The sequence below is a fragment of the Marmota marmota genome, unplaced genomic scaffold (genome assembly GCF_001458135.2).
Source record: "Marmota marmota marmota unplaced genomic scaffold, marMar, whole genome shotgun sequence".
Classification (NCBI taxonomy): Eukaryota; Metazoa; Chordata; class Mammalia; order Rodentia; family Sciuridae; genus Marmota; species Marmota marmota.
This window is the reverse complement of record NW_025999932.1, coordinates 24,637,917-24,663,212: the sequence shown is the minus strand read 5'-3', so window position 1 is coordinate 24,663,212 and position 25,296 is coordinate 24,637,917. Positions and strand designations below refer to the sequence as shown.

Sequence of the window (25,296 nt, the reverse complement as noted above, 5' to 3'; positions counted from 1 at the left end):
TGTTTTGAACTTGCCTCCTCCTGGTTTCACTCCTGGGATGCTTCTGAAAACTTCTGAGTCAAAAGGAACTTCCATGGGGGTAAGACGCCATTATTCTTTCATTATCAGAAAATAACCTGCTCTCGGAGCTATGTATGTTAAAGCAACTTCGATTATAATAAGAGCAACCCCCTCATCATCTCCAATCAAGATTCCAATAGCAGTCACGTGACCCTTTTGCTTGCCCTGTCTTTTTCTAAATCTGAATATTTTTCTTTCCAGAAAAATCTTTCTCTGTTTCTTCATTAAAAGTATGCTCAGATAGGGGAGGTCATTTGTGAGTAGCCTGGAGGAGGGTGGGGAGAACTTTCACGGGCAGTTCCAGAGCAGCTTGATAATGGTGACAAGCTACTTACATTTTGAAAATTATAGTGTGCCTTGTAATGCTTAAATTTGTAGAATTTAACTGGAGATAACAACCTGTCTTTAAAGAAGAAAAATTAATCTTCATGATCCAAGTAGAGTTTCTGTGGTCCACAGATTAGCAGCCTCATGATTGCTGCAGATCTCTTTTTTTTTCCATTAGGTAGGAGGAATCCAAGTAATAAGACACCAACTGTTCCTTCTCTATAAGACCAGGGGAAGTCCTTCCATACCCTGGACTGAATAAAGGAGTTCTATTTTCATGCCAACACAATAGAATCAAAGGACCTATTGTCCAGGAAGTAATCTATCTCCAGATCAATATTTTCAACTGAAAATATTTTCTTACTTGCTACAATAGTATAAACCAGTTAGAGGAGTCAAGGGGTAAAGCCCAATTATTTGTTTACAATTGTATGGATCAATGAATGCACTGCAGAGATTTTATATTTGACATGTGAATACCGGAAGTTCGAAATCACTGAAAGACCCGCTAAGTATTTGAAAGGCTTGTAAACCCCCCATTTCCACAGCTATGGATAGGGCAGTTGGTGTGTGTGTGTGTGTGTGTGTGTGTGTATTATCATTAGCACTAAACCCACTACACCTCCATTTGGCATCATGTTGATGTCAATGAGGTAATGATCATTGACTTATAGAAGACATTAAGGGAGTGGGTCAAACTGGGTACAGTGGCACACAACTGTAATCCCAGAGAAACCGGAGACTGAGGCAGGAGGATCACAAATTCAAGGCCAGCCCCAGCAACTTAACAAGGCCCTAGCAACCTAGAGAAATCCTGTCTCAGAATAAAAAAATTAAAAAGGGGTGGGAAATTAGCTCAGTAGGAAAGCACCCCTGGGTTCAATCCTCAGTATCCCAGCCCCCACACACAAAGAGTGGATCATATTTCCACCTGCAAACATGTATAATACAATGCATTAGTTCTCATCCTGCATCTGAAACCCTGGGAAAGAGGGGTATGGAAGGATCACAGAGTTGTTGCACACGATCTGGGAAAACATATGTGACATAACTAAGCAGCAGAACTAAATAACTAAGATTCATTTATTAACTGGTCTCCATCTAAGGATATCAAGCAGCAGAGCACAGAGGTTAGGTCTGTAAGTTTTAAAGTCAGACAGACCTAGGTTGATTTTTCTCTGCCACAGAGAAGTTGCATGATTTGGGGGGAGTTACTTAATTTCTCTAAACCTCAGTTTCCTCTAGGATCAAATTAGGTAGAGGATATAAACCCCTAAGCATATTGCATGGTACAAAGAAAATTTCTAGTAAATAAATTTAAAAAAAGAGAAAAAAACGACTTAACAAAATGATGTTATTTTATGCATTTTATAACATTATTTCAGTTATCAACACATAATATCACAGTTTAGACAAATTTACCATCATAAATTGAACTGAGAAAATTATCACTTTAGAGGGTCAGTTGTACTCACATGTTGACCATTTACTTCTGTAAGTTCTCTAATCTCTGGCTTATAAGTCAGATTTCATAACAGGGAGACTCCTAGATTATATTAGTCTAGCTTCCATAATAAATCTTTTCACACAACTATTATTTACTATCGTATCACTGATTTGACTTTTGCTATAAGAAATAGCCATGGTCAAAATATTTACTATTTTTAAAGCCTCATGTCAATGTAACTTGGTATTTCCTCTTTTAGAAATTTAGCCTGGGAACATACAGGGAAACTTGTACATCAGTATGTTGGTGGGGAAGGGATAAACCAGCAGGCCTGTATTATTCAAAGCCTGCATGCTCCCCAAAAGGCCCGTTTCATGACTGGCCATTGGTCAGTTCCCTGGAGCTGAGCTCTTCGAATATTCTGACTGATCAAACGTGAGCCAATGCTGTAGCAATTTGCCTACATAGTTCATACACGGAATAGGTGCTGCATGTCTGTGTGACTAATCTGTAATACAACCCTAGACAAACAGGCTTGGATGAACACCTCTCAATGGCAAGACTTTATTCATGCTGTTACAGGTCATTGTTGAAGCACAACTGTGCAGTCCACTGTGGGACACTTTTGGAAACTTGCACCTGCTTTCATTTGAATCTTGCCCCACGAGCTTTTCCCCTTTACTGATGTTACTCTAGATTCTTTTGCTGCCATAATAATAAAGACAACAACTTCTGAGTCCTATGAACTCTTCTAGGGAAGTCATCAAAGCTGAGGGTAGTCTTGATGAACTCCCCCAAAATATGTTTTTGCAAAATAAATGCTCCAGGATAGTAAAACATTGAGAACAATTAAAATACTGAAGACATAGAGAGTTCTGTAGGTCAACAATCCTATAAATTATGGTTAATCAATATAAACTTATTATAACATAATAATAACATTTTTACATACTTATCATGATATTGGAAAATTCTTGGTTATAATGTTAAGTATTAAAAAAGGATACAGAGCTATATACAAAGCACCAAATTAAGTATGAAAAATCCACATGCATATAGAGAAAAGACTGGAAGGAAATATGTCAATACACACTGTGGCTATTTAATGGACTCAGAGATTTTTAGATTTTTGTTAATTGTATCATTTTTCTGTATTCTTTGTGATTTTTTCTCAGAAAAAAAATCACTATCCTATTTTTTATTCAGTTGCTTTTATGTATTTTATCACAAAAATGAAAACATGTTTGGAAAAATTCTGTCAAGATAGAAGAACATAGTTCAAAAGTGAGAGTTCTCACTTCCCAGAAGAAGAAATACAATTGATTCACAAATATATGAAAAAGTGTTCAACATCTCTAGCAATTAGAGAAATGCAAATCAAAACTACACTAAGATTTCATCTCACTCCTGTCAGAATGGCAGTCGTCAAGAATACAGGCAACAATAAATGTTGGCGAGAATGTGGGGGAAAAGGCACACTTATACATTGCTGGTGGGACTGCAAATTGGTACAACCACTATGGAAAGCAGTATGGAGATTGCTCAGAAAACTAGGAATGGAACCACCATTTGACCCAGCTATATCACTCCTTGGTTTATACTCAAAGGACTTAAAATCAGCACACTACAGTAATGTAGCCACATCTATCAATTTATCATTCTTTTTAAAAAATATGTTTTAGTTGTAGCTGAACACAATACCTTTATTTATTTATTTATTTATATTTATGTGATGCTAAGGATTGAACTCAGTGCCTCACACATATGAGACAAGCACTCTATCATTGAGCCACAACCCCAGCCCAGCTTAGCATTCTTTTCAATGCTAGATGACTTTAATAGTAGAAACTTTTAATTTTTATGTAAGTTAAAATTCTGTCATTTTAAAAATGTTTTCTGTCTTGCTTAAAAGGGGCTCTCTATTCCAAAATTTTAAACTATTTTCTAATTATTATCAGAAACATTTAATTCATGGTCAGTTATGTTGTTCAATGTAATTCTTTAAAATTCCAAAAATGAAGATCTTAAAAATTTGTGCTAGGAAATAAGTTTTTCTCTTTTGATGAAATATAGGCACTTTCCTCCTGACTATGTCTCTTATTTTGCCCTTGCAGTCAGGAAACGCTGAAATTAGCTTTATCACACTTTTCTCTTTTTTTAATTTGCATGTTTAGCCCTGTGCCTGTTATTCTAGGCCCTTGTCTGTAAACTACCCTGGATCTTTCCTGAAATCAGAAAGTGAGCAAATGACAAATAAATTACAATGTGAATTAAGAAATAATAAATAAAAAATGATTAAGTAAGTCATCAATAAAACCTATTAAATTTAAGCATTCTCAGTTCATTCTTTTCTTATCCCATCTTACTATGAATTTTTGGTGTTCTAGAATGAACTGGAATCCAGATAATAGGATTATAGGCCTCTAACTCTCACTCTAATTATTAGGTTACCAATCCATTTACCTTATTGTGAGTCCCTCAAGGGCAAGGGTTGTTCTAATTATCCTTAGATGCCTGTGCCTTAAAGCAAGCAGAAGCAAGCAGATGTTTGCTGAATGAGTGAACTAGGAAAAAAAAAAAACCTGCAAAAAACTCACATTAGAAATCTAGGTTAAAGGAAACAGCCTGGGTCTGTCCTGTTGCTGGTACATGTTGAATCTCCAACAATGGATGGCAGTCATTGAGCAGATGACACTGAGACACTGGAGCTCAGCATCATTAACTTGGAATCACCAAGGGATGCAAGCAAAGAATCACAGGTTAGAAATGTTTCCGGGGCTGGGTGTGAAGCTCAGTGGTAGAACACTTGCCTAGCTTGTGCAAGGCCCTGGCTTCCATCCCCTGCACTACAAAAGATGAAAACGAAAACAAAAGGGAAAAAATAGAAATGCTTCCAACTAGGGGTTAAAACAACAAAACGGTGTGTTATCTAAGTAATTAAAATACCTGAAATACTTCTCAGACCCAAGAAATCCAATTATTTGGGGTTTAACTGTAATCTGCATGCCTAACGTCTGCTGTTTAGTTTGCCTGATGGCAGAACGAAGTACCATGAAACTAGATTTAATTTAAATTAGAATTTCAAACCCTTGGAATACATAAAACACTAAAATTCTGTAATAAAATTTACTTTTCAACAACAATGATCTTGAAATGCAAAGAGGTCTTAGAGTTGCATTAGACTTAGAAAAGAATAACTTGAACTCATTTTATGTATGTATGTATGTATGTATGTATGTATGTATGTATGTTAAAATGTTCTCAGTTTAAGTATTTTAGCAGTTTGAAAGTCCTTAAAAATTTAATTAAAAAAGTAAGTTTTCTTTCTTTTTTTTTTCGGGGGGGGGGAGTACTGGGGATTGAACCCAGGTGTCCTTAACCACTGGGCCATGTCCCCACTCCCTTTTTATATTTTATTTAGAGACAGGATCTTGCTAAGTTGCTTAGGACCTCACTAAGTTGCTGAGGCTGGCTTTGAACTCACAATCCTCCTGCCTCAGCCTCCCATGCCCCTGGGATTACAGGCATGTACCACCACACTGGGCAAGTTTTTAAAAATATTTATATAGAAAATCAGAAGACACTTCTCAAAGTGTAACCGATGTTTAACAAAAGCAGAAAAAATAGTTTTCAATACCTCAATATCATGTCTGTTAATTTAAAATTTCTCATAAGAACTGAAACCAAAACAATCATTTCTGGAGATGATTTTCAAATGAGCTTTCTACTTTGCTTTTCCCACCCCACATCCTGCTCTGATAATTCCATGTTCTCTGTTTTTTTAGGTGATGTCTGTGTCCCCGTCCTCACCCCACCTGTGCATCAAAACAAAATCTCCTGGTGCATCTCCGTCTCCTGTGTTGGAGAAAAGACAACACAGGCAGCCCTGGAACCTCACAAGGTTGGCGGGACTGAAGCCAAGGAGTCTGTGAACCAGCTGCAGTGTTCACAGGGGCCACAGCCAGGTGCTGACACAGTGGCTGGAGTGGGGTCCTCTGCCTAGGGCATCTGGGGTGTTATAATCCTTATTCTAAAGTACCTAGCTCCTCCCCGTTCAAGTCAACGATAGATTAATGTATAAAAAGTTTTATGCCTTGTGGAAATCAAAGGCAGAGCCTGTGGAACCACTGAAGTTAAATTTCTGAGTAAATTCACACACTCTGCTATGCTCCACTCCCTCAGTGCAGACCCCAGAGGAGGAAAGAGGCAGCTGCCAGCTGTGGGTACCTAGGGGCCTTCTAATTTGCAATCAGTGGTGCGTGAGAAGCCAATCTCCCTGCGGTAGTCCCCAGAGGCTCAGAGCAGGTGTGTTCTAGGGGTATCTGCTAGAGCCTGTACTAGCAAAAAGGTAAAAGGCACGTCTCTCACTTGCCCTAGGTAACTGGGTGGTCTTGATGCTTCATTATGCAACCACCTGTGGCAACTCACAAGTACTTTCTGAGCACACATTGTGATCTGTGCTTCCCAAGCCTTTAGGGGAACTGTGACTTCTATTCATTCAACAGGTATTTGCTGAGAGCCTGCTCTGTGCTGAGCACCCTGTTGGTGCTGAGTTTGGGGGAGAAGAAAGACAGGCATACTGTAAGGATCAGGGGCAGAGAGATTTCAGACACAGAAATCCTTAGACAATTATACCAGTGAGAAGAGCTATGAAAGGGGGAGGTCCCTTGAGAAAGAAAATTAGGCTAAGACCTAAAGAAAAGATAAATGTCAACAAGAAGGAGCAATGGGGTTGTATAGGGAGAGGGGGGCCGGTATTGGCCTATTTGGGCTACTATAACAAAACACCTGAGACTGGGTAATTTATAAACAAAATTTATTTCTCATAATTCTGGAGGCTGAGAAGTCTAAGAAAAGGTGCCAACAGGTTCAGTGTCCAGTGAGGGCCTCACAGACAGCCCTTCTATGTGTTTCCACAAGGCAAGAGGTGAAGAAGCTCCCTTAGGCCAGTTTCTTAAGGGCACTAACATCATTGATGAAGGCTCTGCCCTCATGACCTAAACACATTCCAAAGTCCTCCCCTCTTAATACCACACCTTGGAGATTAGGTTTCAACATAATGAATTTTTGTGGAACACAAACATTCAGACCATAGCCAGGTCAGATACGAGGGATAAGGCATGTTCCTAACAGGGACCTACAAGAAAAAGTCACTATGATGCTGCCTGTTTTCAGAGAACTCCCAACACGAAGGGAACACAAAACAGGAAATTTAGCTATCTTTTTTTGGTACTGGGGATTGAACTCAGGGGCACTTGACCACTGAGCCACATCCTCAGCCCAATTTTGTATTTTATTTAGAGACAGAATCTCACTGAGTTGCTTAGCGCCAAGCTTTTGCTGAGGCTGGCTTTGAACTCTCAGTCCTCCTATCTCAGCCTCCTGAGCCGCTGGGATTACAGGTGTGCACCACCGTGCCTGGCTTTAGGTACCTTTTAAGAAGTAGGTAAATATAAAGGACTTATGGACAAAAAGCATCAATAATAATCACTTAGAGAAAGGGCTTTTGGGATTTTCACTTTTTCCCCCCTCCTAGCTTTGGAAATGTGCAGACCATTTTAATTGAAAGCATTTGGGACCATGCATGCATTATGGATTGCAATATGGGTTTACTCTGCACTAGTGAATGCGTGTTTTTGAGGAAGGAAGTTAGTTCAGGGGGAAAGGGCAGATTATTCATGGTTAGGACAAAGTGTAGGCAAAACAAGGAAAGGAAGACCAATTTCAGTGAATACCTAGTAGTTTTCAAAAAAGGCCTTCTTCTGCCTCTCAGAGACTGGAAAGAACCCATGACCCCTAAAATTTCTTCACATTCTAATTAGCCCTCTCAGACTACGTAAGACTCAGAGAGCACTTATTAAATATATGCCATGTTTTATGTCTTTTCATTTCTATTAATTTTCAAAATATTAATCCCATGAAGTGTGTGCTACTATTCCCCCTTTTTGTTTTTAAACCAATTGAGAAATTTGAAGAGTTTACCGCAGGTCCAATGGCTAGGATGGGTGGAGCCAGGGCGGGGGCCCACCCAGGCTCCAGGGGGAGTGCCGCACACTGACCACCCTGCCTCCAGTCCACACTTGACCTGCCCTGGGAAAGGATGTTTGATCTCCTGCCTATAAAAATTAAAAAGTTCATATCATGTGCTTTAATTACTGCTTATTCCTGGAGCTCCAGCAAGCCCCTGGGCTCCAGTGACAACATCTTTTACAACCATATGGTTGGAAAAGAAAAGGTCTTTCAATTTGCTGTAGAAACACAGGAAAACCTTTTTTTTTTTTTTCCAGTTTTGTGAAAGACTGGTAACAACCGGATTTATTTAATCACATGCAAGTCAGTCTAGCAGTGCTGACACACCGCAACCCTTAGAAGGGAGAGAGGACTTGGCTTTGCTGCGATCTCTGAGCCTGTCCTCTTAAAAAGCAGAGGCTGTGATAATAATAGATGCTACTCCTTGGTTTGGCTGGGCCCCTGGGGGGTGCACTGGTGTTCTGATGTCGTCACTTCCCAACTGGCAGGGAACGCAGGGTCAGAAAACAAGGTGTCAAAACTCCTTCAGACCCACCTCCAAAGTCAAGTGGAGCCTTGTGGGGTGGACAAAGAGAAGAAGTGCAGGTCCTTTCCTGCACCAGCCCCTCACCCAGCTCCATGCTGGGACCCCCAGTCTCCTCCTCGCCCCTCCCCCATACCTAACAGGCCTGGCTCCCCGTCTTCACCTTGGCCCCCTCCTCCTTGGTTCTTCTAAACACAAAGCTAAGTACCACACCTTCTAAATCCCGGGACTGCCTTCATCTGTGTCTGTGCTTTCCCTTTAAGTAATCCCCACCCCCTGTTTTCCTTCCTTCACCTTTCCCATTCATCAATAATGGGCCTCCACTCCTGGTTTGCATTTGGTCCTCTGAAAGCTCTTCTTCCTGCAGGAGGGCTTTGTCTGCCTGCTTCTCCCATTTTGGTGATCCCCAGGTAACTGCCTTCAGATCCGCCCTTCCTTTGTTCTTTCCTAGGCAAATTCACATAAAAAGCCATTGCTTCAGCTCCCAGCGCGGAATGGCCTAGAAGTTCCAGATCTAGATCTCCAACTTCCTTAGAGCTGCAGGCTGCCTACTTCCTGTTCTTTCTGGACAGTTTCATCTCATCCAAAATCAGATTTACCAGCGTTTCTCTAAACGTGTCCTCCTTTTGCTTTCAGTCTGGTAATTAAGGGCAGCATCACCATCCAGTTGTCTGAGTGAGGAAGCTGTTAGCCATCCTTAACAGGCCCTCCACATGTTAGGCAATATAATAGCTCACTACAACACGTATCTACAATGTTTTAAGCAATTGTGTCTTTGTGCTTCTCCACCACCAACTTTGGGAGACAGGAATCATGTCTCATTTATCTCTCTATCTCCAGAACATTCTACCTGCCAGCATTATACTCAGTTATCTGGTCACTGAATCAATAAAGATAGAACAACAACATTTCCTGTCCTAAGCCTGGAACTAGTCATTTCTTCAAGGACCCCTGTGTCCCATGAATGGGAAATGAATTTAGAGATGACAATTTGTGTACTAGGGGTGCTCCCTACCTGTGGTTCAGTCATTGTTTATAACTTTCCAGTGGTCAGAATTGAGATTTTTTTTAAAAGATAAATTTCAGATGAGTTCATATCTCATCCCATAATACTTGTATCATATTTATTCCATGATACAGAAATTCAGAATACCAGCAGATGCAGAACCACAATACTGACACTACCACCAATATTATAATAACTTAAAACAGTTTAGGATTTTTGTTGCAATACTTTCTGAACCCAGGGTAGGTACTACTGGAGATGAACATCAAACTACTGGATTTTTAAAGTTACTTGGATAGTTCTTCTTAGTGTAGTCATCTCACCAATAGGGTACATATTACTTTCATCTGTTTAATGTCATTTTTGTTATTTTAGATATCATCTTTTAAAGTTCAATGTGAGTATATAATTACGTATAACATTATGTGGTTTCAAAGTCAGATCTATAAAATAAGGTTGATTCAAAGATTATTATTAGCCTCTAACCCTCTTCCCTCCTCCTCATCTTTCTTTTCCCCTATGGGTAATAAGTTTTAAAAAATTGCAACTTTTTTTTACATAGTTTTATCCTTATAATAGGTGCATAGATAATATAAAATGTCCCAATTGTTAGATAAAAGGTAGTCTACCATGCACACTTTCCTCCACTTTACATTTATCCCCTAATGGTATGTCCTGGAAATCACTTTGGGGAGGTAAATGGAGCTATTTTCCCATCCACCTAACAGCTGCAAGTACTGCACCCTGGGGACCGATCACAACTTATCCACCTCCCCAGTCATGGGTACTTGAGTCTTTTGCTATTCTAAACAGTGCTGCCCTGAATCACTTTGTGCACTGCATCTTTGCCCTTCTACCTTTGGGAGAGAGTCCTAGGACAGGGACTACTAAGTCAAAGAATAAATGTACATGTGATTTTGTTAGCTACTGCCAACTTCCTCTTCATAAGAGTTGTACCATGTTAAATTCCCACCAGACATGTATGAGAATGCCTGTTTCCAGGAAGCCTCACAAATGCAGTATGTGGTCAAACTTCTGTATTTTGTGTTCAAGTATAATATTGTGTAGTCCATTGCAGTTTCATTTTACATTTTTTCTTATTATGAGTAGGGTCGATCATCCTTTCATATGCTTAAGATCCATTTGCATTTTTTTTTTCTAAAAACTGCCCCTTCGAATTCCTAGTCTGTTTTTCTATAATCGTAGTTCACAGAGTATGAGTCCCCAGACCACCAGGAACAGCAACATCACCTGGAAATTTGTTAGAATGTAAATTTATCTGATCCCAAACTGAACCTAAGAAATTCTGGGGATAGGCCCCAGTAATTTTTTTTTTAATCCTACAGATGACTAATGCATTAAAGTTTGAGAAACATTGGTCTACAGGGTTGATTCCACAACTGTACTTTAACTGACCATGGGCCCCTGGGGGGTGCACTGGTGTTCTGATGTCGTCACTTCCCAACCAGCAGGGAACGCAGGGCTTATGTAATTATTTTCTAGTTAAAGCAAGGCCAAACTATTGAGAAGCTGGAATTGAAAGATTGAAATGCCAGGCGACATTCATTCATTCATTCAATTGTTGATTCATTCAACCATTAACAAGCAGATGTTAAGTACCTACTATGAATCAGTCCCTGGTGGCAGGCAAGGGGGAAACTGTTTAACCAAAGAGACATGGTCACTGCTCCAAAAAGTTACCTTCCCCAAGGAAGAAAAAAACTTAACAACTTAGATCTTTCCAAAGGAAATTATGAAGTTTTACTGCAGCATAAAACAGGGTTTTAAGCTAGTCTAGTGATAGCACTTTTAAATAATATTGAGATGATACTTTAGACCCATCAAGGAGATGAAAATTTTAGACAGGGATAAATTGGATATGAGGTGTCCTCCCAAAGCTCTTGTGTTAATACACAATGTTTAGAGGTAAAATGATTGGATTGTGAGAGCTGTAACCTCACAATCTTAGTTCATCTTAGTTTGAATGGATTAAATGGGTCGTAACTACAGGCAGGTGGGGAGAGGCTGGAGGAGGTGGGTCACTGGTGTGCACTGGAAGGGTGCATCTTCCCTGTGGTTCCTTCCCTGACCCCTCTGCTTCCTGACCCTGCCATGAGATGAGCAGCTTTCCTCCCCTGGGCCCTTCCCCCATGATGTGCTGCCTCACCTTGGGCTCTGAGCAATGGAGGTGGCCACCTGTGGACTGAGACCTCTGCAACCATGAGTTGTTCTTGCTAGGTATTTTGGACACAGTGATGAAAATCTAACTAAAACAGAAGTTGGTTTACTGAGGAGGAGGGTCCTTGCTGTGACTAATCTCACCATGGGACTCAGAAGCCTTTGGAGTTTGTTTGCAGGAAGAATTTTGAAAAGATTATAGAGATGCAGATTTTTGTAAGTGGGGCTTGGTGGGTGACTTTGGTGGGAGCTCAGAAGATCAGAATGCTTATAGGAATATAGACTGTGCTCATGAGGTTTCAGAAGAAAATGAGAACTCTGTTGGGAATTGAATTAAAGATTACTTGTGTTTGTTTTCTTATTGTTTAATTTTTTGAGTTCTTTGTATACTCTGGATATTAGGGCTCTATCTGAAGTGTGAGGAGTAAAGATTTGTTCCCAGGATGTAGGCTCTCTATTTACCTCTCTTATTGTTTCTTTTGCTGAGAAAAAACTTTTTAGTTTGAGTAAGTCCCATTTGTTGATTCTAGTTATTAACTCTTGTGCTATGTGTGTCTTATTGAGGAATTTGGAGCCCGACCCCACAGTATGTAGATCGTAGCCAACTTTTTCTTCTATCAGACGGCGTGTCTCTGATTTGATATCAAGCTCCTTGATCCANAGAGTAACTAAGAACAGAGTTGGGAGGAAGAGCATGAGAAGAAGATTAACATTAAACAGGGGTGAGAGGTGGGAGGGAAAAGGAAAGAGAAGGGAAATTGCATGGAAATGGAAGGAGACCCTCATGGTTATACAAAATTACATACAAGAGGAAGTGAGGGGAAAGGGGGGAAAAAACAAGGGGGAGAAATGAATTACAGTAGATGGGGTAGTGAGAGAAGATGGGAGGGGAGGGGATGGGGGATAGTAGAGGATAGGAAAGGCAGCAGAATACAACAGATACTAGTATAGCAATATGTAAAACAGTGGATGTGTAACTGATGTGATTCTGCAATCTGTATACGGGGTAAATATGGGAGTTCATAACCCACTTGAATCAAAGTGTGAAATATGATTTGTCAAGAACTATGTAATGTTTTGAACAACCAACAATAAAAATTAAAAAAAAAAGAAAAAAAAAAGATTACTTGTGTTATCTTCTGGCAAATAAACTGGACTACATTTTCCCTATGTTTGGAGACTTTGTATGAATCTTAATTTTAAAATGATGGACTAATTAATCTGGGGGAGGAAATTTCAAGGCAGCACCACATTCACTCAGTGGCATGGATGTTGTTGGCAGCTTTTAGCCAGGTTTCATGTGAGAATTAGGAGCAAGAGATAGAGATAAAAGGATTTTACAATTTGCAATTTGGCCAGAAGAGTGGATGTAAAGCTGGGGCCACGGAAGGTGTGTTTAAAGAGATTATAGTTCCTAAAGAGATGCTAAGTACTTTGTATAGAGACAATTGGAAAGCCAACTCAAGGGCACCTTTTTAAGGAATTTGCAGGACCATACCTACTTCAGGTTCCAGGATGTAGAAGGAAAAATTATTTTGAGAAGAGATTGTGGGGGTGCCCTTCTTGCATAGAGGGTCCTAGGAAGTTGTTCATACTGAGCCACACACTCAGAAGAAACTACAGACATGATTCCCAGGGGCCCAGGCATTGTGTGGCTGGCAGCAAACCTTGTCATCATTCACATGATGTTGGTTCTGCAGGAATGCAGGATGCTCAAGTTAAGGGATCATGGAAGCTTCCACTGAGATTTCAAAGGGAGGCCTGGGAAGTCAGCCAAAGTGTAGTTAGGTGGAGTCCTTTTAGGCTGCCCCCGGGAGGGTGATTTGTGAAGTTGCAAAGGTAAAGCCGAAGCTGGAATGGAGACACCAGTAATTAAGAAATGCTACTAATGTGGACCATGGACTATTTGCTGAGAGAAGCTGCTGGCTGCAGAGAGACTCAGACTAAAAGAGAGTCCCTTTGCTCTGCAACCAGCAAGGCCAAAGGGGTGGGCTGTCAAAGCCCTTTGGAAATAACACCTCACAGCCAAGTGTCCTAGACGCTTACAAGGAATTAAGGGACCTGTTTGCCTGACTGGGTTTAGGTCTTTCCTCGGCCCCATCCCTTCTTTCTATGCCCCTATTTCTCCCATTTGGAATGGGAATTTTTGTGTCACTGTATATTGGATATGTGTAACTTGTTTTTGGTTTTCAAGGGGTTCAAGGCCAAGAGTTTTTATTGTCTCTCAGAAGAGACTTTGGGCTTGGACTTTTGGGCAAGGCTGGAACTGTGAAGACTATGGGACTCATGGAGAGGGACTAAACACATTTTGCATTGTGAGAGGGGTACAGACTTTGAGAGCCAGGGATGCAGTGTTATGGTTTAGATATGAAGTGTCCCCTGAAATCTTGCATGATACATTAATGATTGGTTTGTGAGAACTATAACCTTATCTAACTGGTTGGTAACTGTAGGCAGGTGAGGTATGGCTAGAGGAAGTGGGTCACTGGGATGTTCCCTGGAAAGGTGACTCTTCCCTGTGTCCCCTTCCTTCTTCCCCCTCTCTCTGCTTCCTGACCCTGCCGTGAGGTGAGCAGCTCTCCTTCTTGGGGCTCTTCCCTTATGATGTGCTCATCTTGGGTCCAGAACAATACAGTTGGCTCTAGACTGAGACCTCTGAAACTGTGTGTCCCAAATCAACTTTCCCTCCTCTAAATTGTTCTTTGGTTACAATGATGAAAAGCTGACTAAAGCACCAATCTCAAGTGGAGAGATTGGAGTGGAAACAAACATTGCAGCCTCTTTGCAATGGAATCTAGAGATACCTATGGGTGCTTTAAACAAAGCGAGTTCATTCCTGGGAATTGATCTCATGCAAAGAATGCTCGCCATTGAAGGTTACTTACTGCAGCACTGATCATCAAGGCAAACACCCACGACAAAGAGAATGCCCATTTAGCAGGGGATAGTTGAATAAATCATGCTATATCCCCACCCGGCAGCCATTGAAATGAATAGCTATATCATTAATTTGAAGGTATTTCTATGATATATTGAGTAAGAAATGCAACATGTAGAAAAATGGGTATATAGGTTGAGTGTCCCTTATTCAAAATATTTGGAACCAGAAGTGTTTCAGATTTTATTTTAAAAAAGATTTTGGAATATTTGCATACAGATAATATCTTGGGAATGTGACTCAAGTCTAAATATGAAATTAATTCGTGTTTCATACATACCTCATACTCATAGCCTGAAGGTAATTTTATACAACATTGTTAGCATGCCTGAGGTTTTTTTTTCTTTCGTTTGTTTTTTCACCCTTGTTTTGTCTGCAACCCATCACATGAAGACAGGTGGGAATGTTCTACTTGTGGAATTTTATCAGTGTTCATAAAGTTTCAGATTTTAAAGCACACTGGATTTCAGACAAGGGATGCTCAATCTGTAATGCCATCACATTTTTAAAAGCTCATAAAATACATATGTGTGTATGTGTGTTGATATGTGTGTGTATGTGTGTGTGTGTGTGTGTGTGTGTGTATATATATATATATATATATATATATATATATATATATATATATACATAAATATATATGATTATATTCACAGAAGAAAAATTTGGAGAAGAAAATACCAGAGTGAACCATCTACAGTGGATTGGGGCTCAACACACACTCTGCCTTCCTGATAACATGTCTCCTATAGCCCAGATGATGGAAAGCTGACAATATGCTCAGATGTCCCTGCTGGTGACAGATACACTGTGTGAGACAAGGCAGGAGAAAGCACAGGAGGGGCCACACCTGGATGGCCTTGGCAGAGTCTACAGAAGTACCTTCCTTTCCCTCATCTTTACATAACTGAGTTCCCCATGTCCGGCCACTTGCTTCCTGGCACTGGAGAGGCAGGACACAGGGCTCCGTGTTGCCGGCATAGCATGGCTCTCCATCCAACCTGTTGCAGTAGAAGCCAATCCCTGGGTCCTGCCCAGTTTTGGGGGTGTGAGCCTGGAGCCAGAAGGTGGCAGCAGTGCTAAGTGAGGTTTGGGGCTCATCCTGGAGGCACAGCCTGGAGCTCGCTTATGCCCCCGCCTTTCTAATGATCTCATGAGCGTTCGCTTCCCTGAGCCAAATGCCAGTCAGCTTAAAATAGCTTTATTCTTGCTTTCTGAAATCAAGACTGTGATTCAAAGGGTTACTAGACAGGGGGAAGACGGGAGGCAGTTGAGGATTTCAACATATGAACATGTGAAAGCACCTTGAAAACCAGAGCATTATTATTAATTTTAAATGCCCTTTAAGACTCATCTGTCATCTCACTTAAATAACTGATGTACACAGGGACTTTCAAAAGCCTTTTCACGAAAGCAGAAAGGGCACTCTGCCACGGAGCCTCTCCAGGACAGAAAGTCTTACCAGCAGGTGCAGAAGTAGACTTCGGCGCTGGAAGTAAACTCCTGCGGGGTGTTGTCACACTGGAGGATGCCGGAGGGGTCACTCGGCTGGCCCCCTTGGGTGTGTCCTTAGAAGGCAGAGCTGCCTTCAGAGCTGGCTGTTCTTCATTCCCAAAGGTTGAACCTGTGGGAGGCAGGGAGGCAGACAGTGTGTTAATTATAACTTCATGAAAAATGGATGACCCCCTTGCCTTTGGCACGTGCCAGCCAATCCTAAGCCTGCCATCTGCTGTAGAACTTGACCTCATTCTAAGTGAGTGGCCTTGAAAAGTATTTCTCTGGAACAGATATAGAAAAGGACTCCCTTTAGCTACTGCTTAAACGTCTGTCACTCAAATCCCCTGCACCAAAGGGGGCTCCACAAAAGCCAAGAGCTGCCTCTCTTCTTTGAAGAGAAGTTGCTTGTGTACGTGGAGATAAGCATTGACAGGATGACTCACAGAAGGATGAGCATCCCCTTTTTGAAACAAGTGTGAGTGACCCAGGAGAAGTGAGAATAAAAAGACAGTTGTCCCTTGACATCAGTGGGGGATTGGTTCTAGGACCCCTGGGGATTTCAAAACCCGGAGATGCTCAAGTTCCTTATGTAAAATGGTGTGGCATTTATGTAGAACCTACACATATCCTGACATATAAAAATCATTACCCAATGACTTAATGTCTCCAATAAAATGCAAATGCTGTGTATATCATTGTTACGTTGCATGGTTTAGGGAATAAGGATAAAAAAGCCTGGCCATGTTGAGCACAGATGTGACTTTTTCCTAAATACTTTTGATCCATAGTTGGTTAGACCTGCTGACGTGGATAGAGATTGACTATATATACTTGCCCTATCCACCCAGGAAGTTTGTTCAGAGACCCCCAAATTCCTGCTCATTTTGCCTCTAGAACAGGAGGTGTGGGATGAAGGTGGACGATGGTAGCACAAAACCAAGGAATCCCTTTGAAACTCATGGAAGTTATTTGTCTGAAAAGCTGAGGCCACACCAAGCTGGCCTTCCCAGCAACCTCATTTATTTCAAAGGGAGAAGACATCTATAGATAACTGGATTGGTATTCAGTATAGAGATAGTCTTCCTCTATAGGAAGCTTATTATAATCCTAAAGACCTAGCACGAGATGTGTGGTCCAGATTTAAATATGAAAAGTTGTTGTGGACCAGACTTTATTTCTAGATCTTCTCAAAACTTTTGTGGTCTATATACTTGCAATTTCTTATCAATGATGCCACCATCAATTCCCTGTTAAAACGTAATCTTTTAAATATTTCTCTGAGTATAGCTATGAGGTCTAATCTCTAATCTCTTCATGTAGAGAGCCTCAGTATACTGAGGCTACTGCTTGTTTGGAACAAACCTGTCAATTCATAGGACCATGACCATCTACCACGAAAAAAATTAAGCAATGAAAGCTGGGAGAAGCACACAGCATTGGAGTGAAAGATTGTTTGTTTTTATCATTTTAAAATGAGAGTCAGAACATTCTATTTAGATAGGACCTGAACAAAATTGATAGCAATATTAAGATGGCTTTAGTGTTTATAACATACTAGAGTTTCATTCGATAATTTAAAGTAAGAGATTGTTGCTTTTCTCCCTCGGAAGAACTGTTTAAAATTGGTGAGATTTGTGTTGTTTCTAAAGAAAAGCATATCCGGAAAGGAAAAATAAAGAATGTGCTACTTCTTAAAACAGAACTTATGTACTGTAGTTCTTTTAAGTTCCGTGCAAGGATTTCAATGCTTCTAAATGTGGCTAAGAAAATGCATTTGACCTCTGCAAGCTGAAAAAATGCACTGAAACCCCACTGAAAGGATTTGCATTGTCCTGGGTGTCAGAAATGAAGCATGCACCTGTTTGCTTCAAACCCAATCAGGAAAAGCAACACCTTGAACTTGCAAAATAGTAAGTCTTATGAGTCTCAATTATCATGCAGGCTTACCAGCCCAGTGCCAGAATCCAGAGAATCTGATTTGTGTGATATTTCAGGTGGGGGTGGGGCTCACCCCCTAGAAATATTCCACGTGGGATTATCTGATGTCCAGCCCACTGCTGACATACTGCCAGAATAATCTATTCACTGAAATATGTAGGAGAAGCTTAATCAAGCTCAAACTGTTCACACAGTCTTTTATTTAACAATTTATTAAAATTTCTTAAAAAGAGAAATATTTCATATCATTTGCAGAGTTCAAATGTCCTTTGATCAAGTCCTCTTGCATCTGGCTTCATTTTCTTATATGCAATTTATCATTCAGTGAACGTATCAATTTAGAGATTTGGCTTCTTTCCAGGCTGGGAAGAATTCATCTGGGAAGTGTGTGTTTCTGGGAAGCTATGTACTCCGCTCTCAGGACTTGAAAATATCCAAAACTAAAATACAATAAAGAACTATAAAAACTCTTATTTTGTCCATCACTGTGGGACGCAGCCGGCAATAAACAGATCCACTCTTCAAAAACCAGCTTCAGCTGGCCAGAAATTAAAGCTGCATTATTCAGTAAACGAAAAGCACTCTGAATTTGGAAATGGTTGGTGAATTCTATAAATGTTTCAAGTAGTTCATGACAATGCTGACAACATTAAACTATTCCTTGTTAAGAGGAAGAAAACAACTGGAAATAAGCAAACTGCTTGTGTGAGTCAGAAAAATGTGCTGGAGAATCGAGACAGCGGCAGTGGTTCATATGGCGAATTCAGTCACCTCATTTCTGGCCAACCCTAATCGACTCTAGCCTGAAATTCCCAGGCAATTTATCTACCCTTCCACTTGGTCACAGGGCAGCAGACATCAGCAAGGTGAAATCATGGGAGCAAGCTGACCAGGATGTGAACATCTCCTCTACCTACCACCTCCCTGTACCTCAGCGTCTTCATTCCTAAGTGGGGATCATAGCAACCTACTTCATAGAGCTGTTGTGAGAATGGAAAGAGCTAAAGCAAGGGACTTTTTTAAAAAAAGGTTGATGCAACAGTTAATTCAAGAAAATGGTGTCTGGTGTATCGTATGCTCTATATGTTTGTTTATTGCATCCTAATTTTAAGTTCTTCAGATAGTTATTTGATAAATCAGTTTTCAATGGAACTTAGAAAGTCTTTTAAGGATTGATATAAAGTAGGTTGCTCTAAGTGAGAAGAAAGGAAAGGACTGAGGAAAATCTAACCATACCTTTTGGATGAAGGACTAAAGAGAAGAGCAAGATTATCTTAAAAATATGATGAGCTATTTCAGACATAGAAAGAGGTGAGAATAACAACGCAATGGATTACCGAGATTAAGAAGAACAAAACATCACCAATCCCACAGCCAGTGAAATTGCTTAGACCAAAGGAAGTTGTTCAGCTCTCCGTGATATTCAAAACTGCTTTCCAAGTTGCTTGGTGGGACTCACATTTTGTACAGGTAACTAATGTAGCATCACTGGACTTTAATGCTGGCAGTCAGGTAAACATGATACTAATTTCTTCAAGTTAACATGCTTTTACATCTTTGACAGTAATGGCATTAAGATTTTTTTCATATAGTTATTGGACATGTAAGCTTTTTATTCCCTAAGATGCTCACTAATAATTTTTTGCCCATTTTCTGCTGGGGTTTTCTGCCTGAAATCTTCAAATATTCTGTATATTAATCTTTTATTGGATATGCATTTCAAATACTTTTTCTATCTTTGGCTTGTTTTCATGTTTACAGTGCCTTAATTGAGAATTTTCTCATCTTAGTGCTACTGAATTTTATCAGTCTTTTCTGCTGTACTTTGTGTGTCTCTATGCCGACACCATAAAGATATTCTCCTATGCATTCTTCTAAAACATTTATGTTTTACAATTAGATCATTAGTCCACCTGGAATGGGGCATAGCACAGGGCCTGAACTTGTAGATGGTTTCTGCATAGGTAGAAAACTGCCTTGTACATAGTCCATCATCTTCTCAGCAATATCTGCTATAGCCAGATCTTGTATGCCAAGTCTTCATTCAGGCATCATGTATTAGTGTAGGCCAACAAATAACTCAGAAGTCTCAGTAACTTAAAACAATGTTTATTTTGGGATCATGAATCACCTAACACAGGTACTCCAGATGGGTCTGCTGTCCTGGGGAGCTGTCCTCCAGGTTAGGACCCCAGCTCCTTCCACATTGTATTCTTGCCCTACTCTGGGGTTTTCAAAAGAACTTAACATTCAGATGGTAGATGGAGGGAACATAAATTGTTCACAGGAGGATTTTATGAGCTCTACCTGAGAGAGGTACATCATTTATGCCTTTAGCCCATTGACTGGGATTCAGTTACAGGAGATCAGTAAGAGAAGCTGGTAAATGTAGTTTAGTTTGTGTCCAAGAGAAAAGGGAAATGTTTTGATGAACGCATATCCTCTCTGCCATATTAGGCCCCATTTCTGAGCTCTTTGTTTTGTTTCATTGATCTATTTGTCTATCACTATGCCAATGCCATTCTGAATTTATTTACTCTAGTGTAAGATACAAAACAAATGACCCAGCTTTGATCTTTTCCCCTTTAAAACTACCTTGGCTTCCCTTGGCTCTTTATTACTGCATATAGATTCCAGAATATGCTTGTCAAGTTCCATGAAAAAAAAAATGGTCAAATTTCAATGAACACAGTTAAGCCTCCCCCCTCCAACTGCAAACTAATGGAAGTACAAGCATAGATATAACTAAGACCAGCAAAATGCTGAAATTAATTATACCCTAGGCACAATGTTAGATAATGAAGATAAAATGAGGCTAAGAACATAACATAAACAGCAAAACAGGCAGTTCTAAGAGGGGCAGCACTCCATCATAGCTGATCAGACTTATAAAGATTGAAGGAATACTGGCATTTTTATGAATGGGGCTGTCAATACCTCTGTCAGAAAATGTGAAAATATGAGAGACCAAGGAGAACAGAAGTCAATAAATGGTAACTGGGAAGTGTGAGGTAGGGAGAAAAGACAACTTTTTCAACAAACAATCACATGTCATTAAAGGAATTTCTGTATACTATCAACTATTGAGCTGGTTAGTTGGCAGGTCATTCTTCTTATTCCCTTGTTTTGTCCATACAAACAATACTCCCCACATTTCTTACACTATCACCCCAAAATGTAAAGGTATTCCCTGGCCACAGTAACTAACGGACTATAGCCTCTGGTGTCCTTGCTGTGCCGTCTTTTGTAGATGTCCAAATTATATCATCAACTTACCATTTGGTAGACAAGTTCTCCTTCATTACAGCATAAGAATTTGCAAGGAATAGCAAGTTTATCAAAATCTCATGGGCTTGAATATCTACCTCACGCCATAAGCAAAAATGAATTTAAAATATATCAAAGTAAGCTGTTGATTAATATAGCTTTGTGGAGAATTCATGCTTAGGATGTCCAAGGTTCTAGGTTTGATCCCCATCATGCAAAAATAAATAAATAAATCTTAAAAACAAAATAAAATAATCAAAGACTTAAGTATCATGGCAAAAAGACAAAGACTTTTAGAAAAAAAATAGAAGTAAATTTTAATGACCTTGGATTAATCAATGCTTTCTTAGAAGGATATCAAAAGCACATTTAACTTAACAAAATAGATCAACTAGATTTCATTATAATAATTAAAAAAAACTTTAGTGCTTCAGAGGATTATTAATAAAATGAAAAGACAACCCACAGAATTGGAGAAAATATTTTCAAATTATATATGTGATAAAGGTCTAGTGTCCAAAATATATAAATAAATTTTATAAATGCAAAACTGAAAAGACATATATCACAACTTAAAAATGATCATAGGTTTTAAATAGAAAATTCTCCAAATAAGTTATATAAATGGCCAATAAGGTGCCCATTAGGCATTAGGGAAATGTAAGTCCAAATCACAATGAGATATCACTTTAAGCCCATTAGGATAGCTGTAAGAAAAAATACAGGCAACAAGAAATACTGGTGGGGAGAGGGAAAAGCCAGAAACTTCCTTCACTGATGTGGGATGGTAAAATGGTGCAACTGCTTTGGAAAACAGTCTGGCAGATCCTCAATATGTTAAACAGAGTCAGTGTATAACTCAGCAGTTTGACACCTAGGTTTAGGCCCAGGAAAACTGAAAACACACATCCCACAAAAACTTGTACACAAATATTCATAATCATAATAGCCCAAAAGTAGAAACAACTCAAATGTCCACCAACGGCTGAATGGATGAACAGAACGTGGTCTATCGACACAATGGAATGTGATTCAGTACTAAGAAGGAAGGAAGTACTGACCCATGCTACAACACGCATGAGCCTTGAAAGCATTGGGACAAATGAAAGAAGCCAGGCACAAAGGTCACAGAGTGTATAATTCCAATTGTATGAAATGTCCAGAAGAGGTAATATAAAAGTAGAGTAGTGGTTGCCAGGGGCTATGGGGAAGTAGGATGGGAAGTAACTGCTAAGGGGGTGGGGTTTCTTTCTAAGGTGATGAATATGTTTGGGAATTAATAGGGATTACCTCACATAACCCTAAAAAAAAAAAAGAAGAAGAAGAAGAAGAACTGTACACTTTAAAAGGGAAAATTTTATGGTGTTTGAATTATACCTTAATTTCGAAAACCAGCTTGTCCCAAAGTTGTTCTGTCTCCTGATGGTATATTCTTATATAAGGAATAAAAAAAAATTACTCAAACTCACTACACATCCCATTCATTACAGGATACTAATCAAGCTCATAGGAGAAAGAGTGATATTCTATTCATCCCTGGGTCCCTTCATCCTTCTTATCTTCTCTATCAAATTAGGTGTGACTTTGAGCCACTCTGATCCAACATTACTGCTATCATTTGAATGTGTACCCTCAAAATCCAGATGTTGGCAAAGTGATTGTATACAGGTAAAGCCCTTCAGATGATTGGGCCATGAGGCCTCTTCCCTCATGGATGGGATTAAGACCCTTATGAAAGAGCTTCATGAAGCTATGGTCTGCTTACCCTTCTACCTTCTGCCATGTGAGGATACAGCATTCTTATGTTCTGGAGGATGCAGCCCTGATCATACAAACAGAAAAATCTCATCACTTGATCTCAAGCTTCCCAGTCTCCAGGAGATAAACAACTGTTCTTTATCTAGTCTATGGCATTTTGTTACAGCAGCACAAAGCACACTAAGACAACCACAGAGAGAGGAAGGCACATGCAAATTCAGATCAGAAAAGTCTGTGCTAAAGAAAGAGTAGTCTCTCACAGACTTTTGGGCACTAGGAGGGAGGAGGATATATTATATATTCATAGGATACCACAGAGTAATGAGCAGAGCTTACCCAGCCTCCTTACAAGGAAAATCCTAACTATGACTGAAGTCAGGATGAGCAATCAGGGTTCCTGATCCATATTCAATGCTCTTTTTACTTGTTCATTTATTGGGAATGTCAGTTACTGAGCCTGAGTTTTAGAAAGAAAAAATAATGCCACGAGGAAAAACTAACCAGACCAAAATGAGGTTTTTTAAGACAGGGGAAAGCTATTGGGGTGGGGGGGGGAATCCAGTTATTAATAATATGGGAGCATTCTGAGAAACACGTTTTACTGATTTTGAATATTTATCCATATTATAATGATTAAACTACTCTCTTCACTGACTTAAAAAAAATATCCCAGGCAATCAAGTTGTATAATGTTCTGGCTGCATGATTAGCTAATTGATGCATATTTCATTGATTTAGCAGCATTTACTGCTTAGTGACAAAATTTAGTTTAATTATTAAAGTATCAACTGAATGTTTTACTTCCTACCTTCTGCATATTTTAACCTAGATGTATATGTCTTCTCACATTAAAGAGCTAAAGTAAACAGGCTATCTTGCTATTTCAGCAAAGCTATTTCTTTTTCAAGATGAAATATTCCATCAAGAAAAGTTGAGATTCTATAGCAAAAAAAAAAAAAAAAAAAAAAGGTAAAGTCTTAAATTCTGGACCTTTTACTTTTACAAAAGAAAATTATAAAGTCAAATTGTTATGGTTTGGATATGAGGTGTTCCCCAAAAGCTCCTGTGTAAATGTCAGAATTCTCAGAGGCAAAATACTTGGATTGTGAGAGCACCTTAAATATGAGCAGGTGCTCCCTGTAGAAAGAAGCTTGTGGCGCTGGCTTGGTGTGCCCTGGGTACCAAGTCCCGGGTACTAGACCATCCTAGTTTGAATGAACCGATTGGGTGGTTAACTGTAGGCAGGTGGGATGGGGCTGGAGGAGGTGGGGGGCGTGCATCCTGGAAGGGTTCATCTTCTCTGTGGTCTCTTTCCTTTCTTTCTCTCTGTTTCCTGACCCCACCTGAGGTGAGCAGCATTTCTCTACTGGACCCTTGGGCCATGATGCGCTGCCTCTCCTTGGGTCCAGAACAATGGAGAGACCTCTGAACCTTTGAATCCCGAATAAACTTTTCCTCCTTTATTTATTTTTTATTTTTTCAGTACTGGGGATTGAACTCAGGGGTGCTTACCCACTGAGCCACATCCCCAGCCCTTTTTATATTTTATTTTGAGACAGGGTCTTGCTAAGTTACCAAGGACCTCACTAAGTGACTGAGGCTGGCTTTGAGTTTGCAATCCTCCTGCCTCAGCCTCCTGAGCTGCTGGGACTACAGGTGTGCACACCCGTGGTTGGCCTAAGTTGTTTTTGTCAGGTATTTTGGTCACCACGATATAAAACTAATACACCAAGAGTGAGAGGGAAATTTTTTAAAAAAGGTTTAGGCTTAATAAATCCTCACATAAGTTTTGGTGCTTATATAAATCCTTATATTATCCACTGAAACATTGATGGGTCACCAATGATGTGTCAGGCATTGTGCTCAGCCTCAGCAACAAAGAGATGAGGGACATTTTCTCTAATCCTGAGAAGTTCACATTTAATGGGAATGTATCAACTTGCAGAAATTCAGGAAAGACACAGTCAGCGTTCAGCAGATGCTGGCTGATGTAGTTATTATTGTTTTATGCCCATCCACAGGGAATACACCGACGAGCACACAGACTCTCTGGTCCAGTGAAGGGGCAAGACAGAAACACAAACTGCAACGACCAGGAAAAAGTGACACAGACTTTAACTACCAATAAAGAACAATGAAAGCTCAGGCCACGGGCCCAGGGGAAGGTACTACTGAAGACACAAAGGTGAGTCTTGACAGGTGGGTGAGATTTGGATCTGCCAAGCCAGGGAAAAACTGTTACATAGAAGGGACAGCCAGGAAAGGCCCGCAGTTATGCAAGCACCAAGGAGCCTGGTTTGGCTAAAGAGTAAGATTCGGGGCGGCGG

General features: G+C 40.0%; 1 protein-coding gene across 3 annotated transcripts in view; it reads right to left on the bottom strand.

The window, feature by feature from the left end:
- Window positions 1-25,296, bottom strand: part of Mtus2 (microtubule associated scaffold protein 2) — a 567,575-nt gene that overhangs the window by 170,720 nt on the left and 371,559 nt on the right. For all 3 annotated transcript variants that reach the window (XM_048800772.1, XM_048800774.1, XM_048800773.1), the window contains one exon: window positions 15,972-16,133. In XM_048800772.1, the coding sequence (XP_048656729.1) occupies window positions 15,972-16,133 (162 nt within the window). The remainder of the gene's footprint in view (window positions 1-15,971; window positions 16,134-25,296) is intronic.